Consider the following 12,709-nt stretch of genomic DNA (forward strand, 5'->3'; position numbering starts at 1 on the left):
GGATCGTGTCAGTCCCAGTGAAGGGTGCGCGCACACATACACAGAGGAATTTTAACAAATGCAATGTGTAAACATTCATGAAAACATGGGCGCCAGACAGTCAGCAAGTTCATTAGTGCTGCAACAATCTCAAGGGTTCCTGGCAAATATTGAAAACTGAAGGGAAAAAAGAAAAGCTATTTATTCAACCCAGATTGTAGTAAAATGGTTTGCAGGTGCTTTGCGGAGCCTTCTATATATTTTTTTTTTGAAAAGTATAATCGGGGAATGATGCAAAATATCACCGTAGCCGTGTTACTTTGAGCCCTCAATCTACAAAAAGTGAACATCCCCGGTTAAAGGTAAAAGGTTTGCAGCGTTGAAAGTGCAGCCACTGCGAGAATGGTTTGGAGGTGCCAAACTTTTTCAAAAATGCCTCAGAACAGCCAAACTGAACTGCAATCAGTCAAGTATTTAACTAGCGTGAGTTTGTCGTTGGGGGGGGGGGGGGGGTGGGGGGGGGGTGGGGGGGGGGGAAGAGACCAAATGACTTTAAACATTTATAGTTGTTGATTAAATTTTAACAACATTTCCGGTCTTTTTTTTTAAAAAAAGAAAGATTCCGTATTATTCTCTGATGAAACGCTGGAGTTATTCTCTAAAAGTTGATCTTGTTTTAATATCGCAGGAGATAACATGGCGTGACTGATTCATTGCTAATAGATGCTGAATGAAGTGACCGTGTAGTGAGGGACCGGGGTCACTTGATGGACTAGTGTGGAGCAAGCTTTGGCTTACTGGCCTACAAAATAGCAGCAGGAGTCGGGCCTGCTCTGCCGTTCAATGAGATCATAGCTGATCTGATGATCGGCTCATCTCCACCTCCCTTCCCCATATCCCTTAATTCCCCCCCTATGTAAAAGTGCATCCAACCTTGACATAAATATATTTACTGAGGTCGCTTCCGCTGCTTCAACGGGCGGTGAATTCCACACATTCACCACCCCTCTGAGAAAAGCAGTCGCCGTCCTAAACCTACTCCCCTGAATCTCGACGCTCAGTCCCCTAGTTCTGGTCTCCCCCACCAATGGAAACCACTTACCTACCTCCTTCTTATCGATGCCTTTAATCATTTTATGTTTCTAAATTCCAGAGAGTACAGTCCCAGTCGACTCAATCTTTCTTCTGAAGCTAACCCTTTCATCTCTGGAGTCAACCTGGTGAACCTCCTCTGCACTGCCCCCAAAACCAGTCCATCCTTCCTCAAGTAAAGAGACCAGAACCGCACACAGTTCTCCAGTCGCGGCCTCACCAGGATCTTGGACAGTTACAGCAGAACCTCCCTGCTCCTAAATTCCATCCCTCCAGCAATGAAGGCCATGAAAAGTGGTCATGTTTTGCCTCTAGAGTTGGACACGAATATGGGAGAGTCGAGACCCTGACAATAAGTATTAAGGTTTGAAGCCGCTTGGTGTTTGGTTTCACTCCAAGTTGTTAGGTTAGAGCCTCCAGTAGGTTGCTATTAAAATCCATGTGCCCACAATGTTGGGGTTTCCACATTCCCTGAAACTGGGATTATCTTCTTGGAGCACAGAGCCTACAAGGAGTTCCAACTGCTCCTCGCTTTCCACCCAACTCACTTCTGCCATTCTCTGATACTTCCTGCCACCCCCCCCCCACCTCCACCCACACCTTCCGCTCCCCACCTTTCTCCACTCTTCAAAGGGACCAGCCTTTAGTCGGCTCTTCCCTCCCCACTCATTCTTCCCCCACTGTATCCATAGAAAGTCCAGAGCTTGACCCTACATCTCCCCCTTCGCCTCCATCCAGGTCCATCAACGGAGCGTGCAGGTGAGACCAGAGTTTTATGTGCTCCCACCCAACGAGTGCATGCAGTGGACCCAGTGTGGCCTCCTCTTTGTTGGTGAGATGGATGCCTGTGCTCTGTGGGTCTAAGCTAGAACTCCCAGTAGCTAGCCAGTTTAAATTCCCTTCACCATTCTCACTCAGCATTCGACTCCCGACTGATACTCTTTCTTATGGGCTAGGAGGGAGGAGAGGTTCCCTGACACCACATCCCTTGAATTAATTTTTGTAAAGCAGAGTACAATCTCCTTGCTTTGCTGGAGCAAAGATGGTTTTTAGACCATGCAGGCTTACAATTCTCCCTCATCAAAAGGTGCTTGACGAAATGCTTATCCACATCCCAAACTGAATCCAAGCTACAACTCCCAGTTGCCAACCATTTTACTTCCCCTTGCCGCTCCCACTCCGGCTGGTCTATCTGTTCTTTGTTTTCTCCATCGCCAGGGAGAGGTCAACATGAGAAATGACACATCATATTCTTTCTGCACAGCCTTGTACCCAATGGCAAGAACATTGAATTTTCGAGTTTTAGATCACCCCCACCTCCAACTGCTTGCACTGTTTCCATCTCTCCTTTGCCTACTTTGCTCCTCACTTTTCTCTATACCCCCCCCCCCCCCCCCACAGCCACCCTTGGCCTAGTGATGTCTTCGTCTCTCTATCTCCTCCTCCCCCTTCTGCGCAAGACCCTATCAACTCTTTGCCCAACCCCAGGTCCTCGCTCCTCTTTTTAACTTCACCTCCCCTTCCCCCTTTAATCTTGGTAAACCTGCAACGTTGGCTCCAGCTTCTCATTAACTTAAGATGCAACAGCTTGTCAGGGTTTACATTTCTTGGTGGCTTTCAAATTAAAAAAAAATTTAGACATTACAGCGTGGTAACAGGCCATTTCTGACCCCAAGTCCATGCCACCCAATTTACACCCCATTAACCTACACCCCCGGTGCGTTTTTTGAATGGTGGGAGGAAACCGGAGCGCCCCCTGGGAAAAACCGACACAGGCACGAGGAGAACATACAAACTCCTTACAGTCAGCGCGGGATTCGAATCCTGGTCCCCGATTGTTGGCGCTGTAAAGGCGTTGTGCTAACCGCTACACTAATTGTGCCGCCCTGAGTGTTCTTTTTTCCCAAGTTTTCAACTTTTCCTAGTGACTTTGGATCCAATTTGCAATTCACTCCATCCTTAGTTACTGACTGGCTGCCTTTTTATACCCTCTCAGTAGGCATCAAAAAAATCCTCGGGGAATGGGGACTGCATAGGTGACAGCACGTTGATATGTGAGGTTGGAGAGATAGGTCCGAGACCAGGGTGGGAGAGTTCAATGGCTGGTCCTGTAGGTGGTTTCATGGTTAGAACCACAAGGATATAAACATGCACAATAATTTGAGGAGCTGGTGGACTGGAGCTATGAAGATTGGTGTGGATGGCCAATGCTTCAGTTGGTTTAAAAAACGAACTCAATGGATAAACCACCATGGGTCTGCAAGGGTTAAGAAATAACCAGGAACAGTTATAACCCAAAGAATACACATCATTCAGGTTGCCTGAAGTAAGCGCAGAGCCAGCTGAGGGGGGTGGGGGGGCTCCTCCAAACATTTCCTTGATCGTCTCTCTCTCGGACCGAACAAACATTGAGCGCTAATTTCTTGCAGTGAATTATTGCTTTTAATTTCACGGCTGTGATTAATCACACTTTGTGCTGAGGCTATCCAGGGTGCCCCTGAGAATAAAGAGCTTTACAGCCCAAGTGGTATTTGAGGAATGGAGGAGGAGATGGGCCTTCAGGCAGCTTGTAAATCCATCGCTGCTGACAGAGCATCCGAGCACCTGTAGGTAATATACTGCTTCTTTCTGGATTCTCCTGTGAAGATGATGTGTTTTAACTCGACCTTTCCCTTGGACAACGATCTCCACAAAATTTCTTCCTGTATTCTTTAAAAAAAATTTATTGAATGTTTTTTAATTTGCATTTATCAGTTGGGACATAACGGTACAATGCAGTCCAGAGTCCCTGTACTAAATCTGTTTCATTTGTCTCAGTCCCCTGCCCCTTCTCCAGTCCTTTACCACTACCTCAAACAGGGGATCTTTCCGATCTACTTGAGTGCAACAAAACACCAACGGTTTTTCCTATGACTATCCCAAGTTGCTTTTAATTCACTTTTATAATAATATTTCCAGTGAACCCAATTAAGTTTAAAATGGGCGAAGGAACTGGGCCGTAACAGGCATGGTGTGCAGAAACCAGGGTCTCAGTTAAAAGCGTGCATGACCAACATTACCCTATTGAGCTGGATGTAGAATCGCATATTAGCTGAGTTTGGCTATATTCTCATTTCAAAGCCTCCAGTATTGTCCTTCTATATCAGTGGTTCTCAACCTTTTTCTTTCCACTTACATCCCACCTTAAGTAATCCCTAAGCCAAAGGTGCTCTGTGATTAGTAAGGGATTGCTTAAGGTGGGATGTGAGCGGAAAGAAAAAAATTTGAAAACCACAGTTTTAATTGTACTTCATTGACTCGTTTTGTGCGCAGTTTCAGAACTCCAAAGGCCAATGACAATTTTTCTCAAACAAAAATATTTCGGTAACAATTGGGTCTAGAGCAGTGGTTCTCAACCTTTCCTTCCCACCCACATCCCACCTTAAGCCATCCCTTACTGATCACAGAGCACCGATGGCCTAGGGATTACTTAAAGTGGGATGTGAGTGGAAAGAAAAAGGTTGAGAACAACTGTGCTATATCCTGGACCATTGAAATTGTTGACTTGGATCCATGATGTTAAAATCAGCCAGGAATCTAACAGTGATTCTTTAGCAGAAACTTAGCTCTGTGAGGTGACGCTCTCACTTCTGAAATTTGGGTATTTCAAGATTTTTCTTTAAAGATTCTTTTATTGTCATGTAATAAAACAGATGTAATATTACACAAAATTGCTGAAAGGCAGTCAAAGAGAAAGAGAAGCAAAAGAGAACTCCCCCACCCCCCAGAGTCATTGAGTATCCATGGATACACCTCTTCTGCTCCCATAGTCTCTGCAGCCACACAGCCTTCAGTCCAAAGCACCAGCCTCCCGAACTCCAGGTGCAAACATTTAGCACGATCTGGAGGCCGTCAGTGCGCTCATCCCACTCTCGCTTTCCAATTCCGATATCTGGTACTCCGTTCAGCCAGGCGAGACGGTCACCAACAGCCCGTTCTTCAGCCACAGGGCCCCTCACTCGTCTGCCGCCAAGTCATGTGGCTTGTCTCCTCTGCTTCTCCTTCTCAAATGGGGAGCGGGGGTGGGGGGGGCAGGCTCCCTGTTTTCTGGTGCCCTGCACCAGTCCACTGCTTCCCCTCATGGTCACAATGTTTTAAAATAAGCCACCTTAGGCTCCTTTAATGGGCCATTTATGGCCTGTACAGAGCTGAAGCATTCGGACTGAGTGGTTGGACCCCACGGGGAGGTGCTGAGTCTTCGCTCCCTGTGGGCCTGCACCAGCAGCATTGCTGCCGTTACGCTACCTATGGCAGCACCATCCATAACCTTCAAATAGAGGATCATTTTTTTATTTTTTAAAATTTATCCCCACCTTAAATAGAGAGTGTCCTGGCTGACTGCATCATGTGGTAGCTACAAAGCATTAAATTGGAGGTCAGTATGGAGGGTGGTTAAAACCGCTGAGAAAATCACTAGGATCTCCCCCTCCCTCTTTCTCCGGCTGTAAGGGGCACTGGGCAATTTTTGCTGATAGCCTACAACCCCCCCCATAAGGTGAGAGGAAACCGGAGCCCCCCTCCCCCCGGCAGACACGGAGAGAACGACCAACTCCTTATGCGGGATTCGGGCCCAGGAGCCAATCGCTGGTGCTGTAAAGGCGTTGCGCTGACCGCTTCACCAACCGTACCCCCTTCTGTTTTAATACACGACAATAAAATCATCTGGAAGAGTAGTCAAAGACCAACGTGGATAAGCCATGAGCACCTCAAATGAGAAAGCAGGCCCGAGGAGCTCTGACCCACATGGATCGCTGGCCTCCTCTCATGGCATGGCGTGATGGTGTAGGAGAAGGACGTGCTGAAACATCTCTCCTAATATTCTCAATGTTGGAATTTTCTTCAGCCCCACTATAGCTTATCACCCTCAGCATGCAGTCATGCCTCCAGCCATTTGGATTCCATCTTTGTGGGATTAACTCACTGAAGACTCCCACTCACTCCCCTTCGCTCAGGCCCTACTTAAAATCCTTTTGATTACCCCTTTCTCATTGCCTGTCATTTTATTTTTGGCTCATTAGGTCTTGACACACATTTCCACACACTCAGGGGCAATCTTGTTCTTATTGCCCTCCTCCTTTTAGAAAGCCTCACCAATACTTTCAATTAGCCAACCCCTGACTCTCCCTCCCATAATTGCTAGGAGATATCAGTGGAATCTTCCTGAAAAGTCCATGGGACATTCTTCCATAAATGAAAGCACTGCATAACTCCAACTTGGCCTTTTGGGAAGATGGGTTAAGGAATGAATCACCAAGAATCCAATAGTGGCAGTGACCTTTATTACAGAACCACAGGCATCAATTTTGTCTCATTGTCTGGGCTCCTGCTGCAACCTGCAGCACAGAAGCAAATCAAGTCTTTTTAATTTTTTTAAATTCAAATTTCAAATTTAGACAGACAGCACGGTAAGAGACCATTTTGGCCCACATGTCCGCGCTGCCCAATTTACATCCAATTAACCCACACCCCTGGTATGTTTTGGAAACCGGAGCCACCGGGGGAAAACCCACACAGTCACGGGAGAGCGTGCAAACTCCTTACAGGCAGGGCGGGATTCGAACCCAGGTCCCGATCGCTGCCGCTTTAAAGGTGTTGCACTAACCGTTACGTGAAAGGCCTGGTCCGGGTAGATGTTGGCAGGAATGTTTCCTCATGGTAGGGGATTCTAGGACAGGAGGGCTCCGCTTCAGAATGAAAGGGCGTCAATTTTAAAACAGAGACACGGGAAAAAGACATTTAGTCAGAGGGTCACAATTCTGCAGAGCTTGTTACCACAGTGGAAGCGAGGTCACTGGGTGTATTTAAGGCAGAGATTGACAGGTATTTGATTAGTCAGGGCATCAAGGGTTAAGCGAGAAGGAATGGGAGCTCATGATTAGAATGGGGGAGCATTCTCGATGGGCCAGTGGGCCTAATTCTGCCCCTTGATTTGTCCCCAGAGGTACCTTGCGGAAGGAGTAACTCCTTAGTAATGATTTCATCTGCGGCAGTCTGTTTCACTGAAGACAATTTCAACATTTCTGTTCAGTGGGATTAACATCAACACCGATCTAAGCAGTTGGAATGAAATAGTTATTAAATAAATTTTCAGTGCCATTGAGTCAGAATTAAGTAATTTGTAATAACAGTGGGGTGTACACCCTTAAGTTGGTCTCATTACCACTAACAAAATGTGTACGCATCAGTACCTCAGCCTTGTATTGGGTAAGCCAAGCGTCACATCATCCTTGTGAGAAATCCAAAGCTAAAGAGTTTCAGACCTCTTGAGGACACAAAAACATTTTGCAGATGCCCCAAAGTGCTCAAATCTTATCAATGACGTTGATGTGGATCTAGTGCAAGATTCCATGCTCCACATTTGTAATCTAAGCCAACTGAAAAACTTTATTCTCTCTCTCACCTTTCTGTGCGCAAGTCAATTCTATGCTGAAGTTCAGCAAATGGCATCCTCTCATATCCAAAGGAGCCCCTAGTCCACTTAAGTATTTTTACACGGTTCAAAACCGCTTTGCAACAAACGTTAATGCAGTGAAATCCTAATAAAGTTACAATAAGTTTGTGAAGAAATGTTAGGCTTCAGTCACGAATTCCATAAACCAGTATTTCAAATTGCCAATGTGCACCACAGACCATTCAATCGTTCATTCAGTTAGTCAGCCAAAATAAAAACAGGAAATACTGAACCAAAATATATTTATTGCACACAAATTATTACATTTCTCAAATGTGGTGGTGTCTTCAGGGAAGCTTGACAATGACCTCACTGTATTTAGTCTGGTGCAAGTTTTAAAATCATTAAAGCCGCGTTCTACAACTTTTAGCCCCCCCCCCCCCCCCCCCCCAGCACCTCACTTAGGCAAGCACTCAGAGAGCTTCACATGGGGCAGAGTTGGCCACCCAGGAGAGATTCTAGTGGGAGGCTAAATGCATTTTCAAAGACGTCGATCTTGAGGAAGCTTTTGAAATTGAGTAGACACACAACAGGGAAAGTGCCTTTTAAAGATATTGTTTTTGTGTATTGAATGTGAATGCAAAAGACTTTGATCCATGAGAATTATTTGCAGCAAATATTCATGGAATTGATGCTTGATTCATTGAGATTTTACATAATCAAAATAGATTTTGCTCCTCAGGGATTCTGGAAGGGAATTCTATAAAATGAAGTGAATAGTGTTGTTTTTATCTGCCAGTGAATGGGAAACAATTTAATCTATTGGTGTAGAGGTTAATATTGTCCTTGGGTTAAACATTTTTACCAGGGGCCTTTCTTTTCCATGAAGTCAGGAGCAGGATGATGCTTACAAAGGATTGAATTCTATTCCCAACTCTTCTGATAAGATCTCAGTGCATGCAAAGAACTTATAGACATCCAGTCATTATCTGACAGATTAAATGCAGCCTCCACCAATCCACCAGGATGACTATCCCCAATGAGAGAAAATTTAACCACTGTCCCCTCCCCCCACCCCAACTCTTGACATTCACCTGATCGCTCATCGCCATATCAAGGTGTTGGGCTCATAATCAATGAGAATCAGTAAAAATATGGTGTGCAGGTGACAGGCAGTGAATATTCCGGTGAGTGGCTTACATCCCCTTTAAATGAAATGTGGAAGTCTGCCGACACAGTGATTGTAGTCAGAGCATAGAGATGCTGGAGGAACTCGCAGCTTCCATAGGAGGTAAAGATATTCTCAGCGTTCCTCTCTCCTTTCGTCTTACATTCAATTATCTGTTGGTCTGTACCCCTCTCAATCTTCCCCCTTTCCCCACCCCCCCCCCCCCCCTCAGCCTTTAACACAGACATCTGGCTCATTTGAGGAAGGATTCAGGCCCGAAACATCGGTGATATCTCTTTACCTCCCTATGGGCGCTGCGAGACCGACCGAGTTCTTCCAGCCTCTCCGTGTTTTGATTGCATCCCTTAAAACCGCTCCAGGCCACAAAGCACAGGATAAACACGCAATGCAGAGCCCTCTAGCCAAGTGCAGCTTCCACACAAATGAAAGAAACTTGACATCATTCAGACAAACCCACTAGATTTATTGCCATCTAATCCACCAAGCTAATTACTCACTCCTCTGCCTGGCGTCCTCGTGTTGCCTACAAAACACACGGCAAGAGTTTCAATGGCAGCATCTCCAAAAGCTGCTGTTATCTGTTGGTTAGAAGGACAAAGGAGCATCAACCTAACCCCTTACAAGTTCTCTTTGAAGTCCATGCATTACCGTAACTCAGAACTCCTGCCAGTATCACATGTTGAAACAAGCCTCCGTACCTGATGTAATCACACGAGATCCTCTACCCAGTGGTGGGTCAAACCGATTGCTCAGTGACACCTTCTCGAGGGCAAATTAGGATGGCAATGAAACCCTGCCTTTGCCATCAGTGCTCCATTCTCAGAAATAAATATGACTGGGATCATGCAAATGAAAAGGCTTGGCTCATTCCTTGTCGGGAAGGTGCATTAGTGACTGAACCTCCTGAGAAGTCTGAAGCGGGCAAGGCTACCTACCGGCTGCCGTTCCACCAACCTTCTACAGGCCTTGGCTGGCTGCGTCACAGTGTGGGTACAGTTGCTGCAGAGAAATGGATCGGAGGTCAATCCACAGGACCATAAGAGCGGCAGGGAGGATCGCTGGAGTCTCCCACCCCTCCCTATCGGCGCGACCGTGGCCTGAAGAAGGAGCGCAGAATCACTGAGGACTCCTTCCCGCCTGCACCCAGGGAAGAGATTCAGGAGCGTCGGAGCCAGCACCACCAGGCTGAGGAGCAGCTTCTTCCCATGAGAAGTGAGAATGTTGAACGACCAAAGGAACGGCTCGCTCTCACCATCTGAATTTCTCATATTCATGAAACAATATTTATTTGTATCAATTAAATAATTGTCCTGGATCTATATTGTTTGTGTGTTATGTCTGGTTGCATTTTGCACTGAGGATTGGAGAACACTGTTTGGTCAGGTGGTACTTGTGCAATCAGGTGACCATAAACTTGACGATGTTCTACATTGGGAGAAAATGGGAGTGGATTAGACAGAGACCAGCCCAGGCCCGAAGCGTGGTTGATGTACCTTCACCTTTGCTACCTAAAGGCACTGTTTGACCTGCTGAGTTTCTCCAGCATTCGTGCGTTTTGACAGCATTTCTGCTCATCTGTTGCGAAAGCCCTGAGTAAATATGAACTCACAGTTTCAGTCAGAGAGTATGACTTCAAGGAAGAGATGGGGATTGGGGGTGGGAGGGGTTGATGATGGTCAAATAAAATGAATTCTCTCCAATTTCCTCTTCTGCTTTTTCCCCCCCCCCCAGCCAACAAGCCATGAGAACAAAGAAGCTTCAGCAGGCAGGAGTTCAGCGAACGTCCTCCGACAGAGCAGCTGGATTTGAGCACTTAAATCACACTTTCCCTTGGCAGATATTTGCACTGTGAATTGTAGAATGATTGTACAAAGAGTTTATAGATTGTAAAACAGCCGGAGACATGTATCCTAGCCTGGTTGGTTGTTGAATTGTAAGATACTGGTATACTTGAGGCAATGCTGCTAAGATAGTTTAGAGGGAAAACTGCATGTAGTTCAACATACAATGTATGTGTTATCGTTTTTCTGCTAAAGCTTTTAGTACTTTGTCAGCAATTTCTTTTTCTTTTGACTTATAGACAAAATTCAAAAAGAAGCAGAAAGAACTTTGAATCTAAGGCTGAATCATAGCAACACCTTGTATACTGTGGTGACTTGTCAATATGAAAAGGTATTGGTCCACAAAATTAAAAATTGCACAGCACGTTCCCTGGTTTCTAGCTTAACCGGGATTCCAGTGTTCATTTTCTTGCTCCCAGGCTAGGTGGACTCCAATCTCGGCCTCAGATAGAATGATAGCATTCACAATTCTCTGGGGTACAGAGTTGGCAAAATTCACAGCCCTCTGGAAGAAATCCATAAAACATAGAACATTACAGCACAATGTAGGCCCATTGGCCCATGTAGGCCCTTGGCCCTTGACGTTGTGCTGACCCAGTGCTTCTCAACCGTTTTCTTTCCACTTACATACCACTTTAAATATTCCCTATGCCATAGATGCTCTGTAATTAGTAAGGGATTGCTTAAGGTGATATGTGGGTGGAAAGAAAAAGTTTGAAAACTACTATTTTAATCGTTCCTAATTGACTCGGTATGTGCATGGTTTCAAAACTCCAAAGGACAATGACAATTTTTCTCAAGCAAAAATATTTCAGTAACAATTGGGTCGAAAGCAGCGATTCTCAACCTTCCCTCATCTTAAACAATCCCTTACTAATTGCAGAGCACTGATGGCAAAGGGATTACTTAAAGTGGTATGTGAGTGGAAAGAAAAAGGTTGAGAACCACTGTGCTGATCTATATATTCCTGCCAAAAAAAAACAGTAAACCCTTGTAACCCTCTATTTTTCTTTCATCCATGTGGTTGTCTAAGAGTCTCTAATGTTCCAGCCTCCACCACCACCCCCGGCAAGGCATTCCAGGCACCCACAACTCTCTGTGTAAAAATGTCTCCCCTAAACGTTCCTCCCTTCTCCTTGTACGGATGTTCTCTGGCGTTCGGTACACCCGCCCTGGGAAAAAGGTGCCTCCCCCATCTGTGCCTTTCAGAATCTTGCATATCTCAATTAAGTCTCCTCTCATCCTTCTGCGCTCCAAAGAGCTCTGCTAAACCCGCGTCATAAGACATTTTCTAATCCGGGCAACACCCTGGTGAATCTCTTCTGCATCCTCTCCACGGCTTCCACATCCTGCCTATAATGAGGTGAACAGTAATTTCTCACCTTGATCTACAACTCTACGATCTTTCCCACCGCAACAAACATTTTCTCTGCACTGGCCCTCTCTCCAAATCTGAAATATTTCAAATCTGAAATATCTCATTCTTCTAAGCTCCAATATGTACGGCCCCAACTTGCAATAGCTGTCATTACACACAGAAGAGTTGTTCTCACTGATCTAACCTGGATGGATTTCCAAGTCACCACTGTGTAATGTGTAAAATAAAAAATGGTTTGTCAAATGAATGTTTATATTTAATAATTACAGCATGAAACATGAAACAATAAACACGAATCAACGTTGAAGCCCTCTGCTGTTACTTGCAGTTTCCTTCCTCCTCATCATCTGCAGATTAACCGCGACACAAGAGAGCCGGAACAGAAGAGGGATTAAGAGCAGTCACAAATTTAAGATGTAATTTGATCCAAATAAGGCACTGCAAGAAGCTGTCTTGTGTGCTTAATTGGCCTCACATTTCAAGTGTGATTTATTATTTGAGGATTGGCCTGTGATTTTTTTTTGAACACTAAGCAAGGTTTTCACTGGATATGCTGGAAGACATTTTCTTTTTCTCTCTTTCTTTCCCATTGATTTTTTAAAAATCTTCTAGTGTTACAGGACAGCGCAAAGCTTTCGGGCAGCTGTAGGCAGACGCTGACAGGTACAGAGAGGGTGGGTTGCGTGTACCTGCGTGAAGTATCCCCAACCATCAAACCTCCACATTTGATTCGGAGTAAATTGTGTTGGATCGAGAAACCTGAGGGTTGATTGGTTTTCTAAAGACTTTTTTTTTTACAA

General features: G+C 45.3%; 1 protein-coding gene across 1 annotated transcript in view; it reads left to right on the forward strand.

Moving 5' to 3' along the window:
• LOC138748077 (SPARC-related modular calcium-binding protein 1-like) overlaps nucleotides 1–12,216 on the forward strand; it is a 66,197-nt gene extending 53,981 nt beyond the window's left edge. The window contains exon 12 of the mRNA XM_069907770.1: nucleotides 10,422–12,216. Coding sequence (XP_069763871.1) covers nucleotides 10,422–10,435 — 14 coding nt within the window. The 3' untranslated portion in view covers nucleotides 10,436–12,216. The remainder of the gene's footprint in view (nucleotides 1–10,421) is intronic.
• The last annotated feature ends 493 nt before the right edge of the window (nucleotides 12,217–12,709 follow it).

Source organism: Narcine bancroftii, chromosome 13, assembly GCF_036971445.1.
Source record: "Narcine bancroftii isolate sNarBan1 chromosome 13, sNarBan1.hap1, whole genome shotgun sequence".
In the NCBI taxonomy this organism is placed as follows: Eukaryota; Metazoa; Chordata; class Chondrichthyes; order Torpediniformes; family Narcinidae; genus Narcine; species Narcine bancroftii.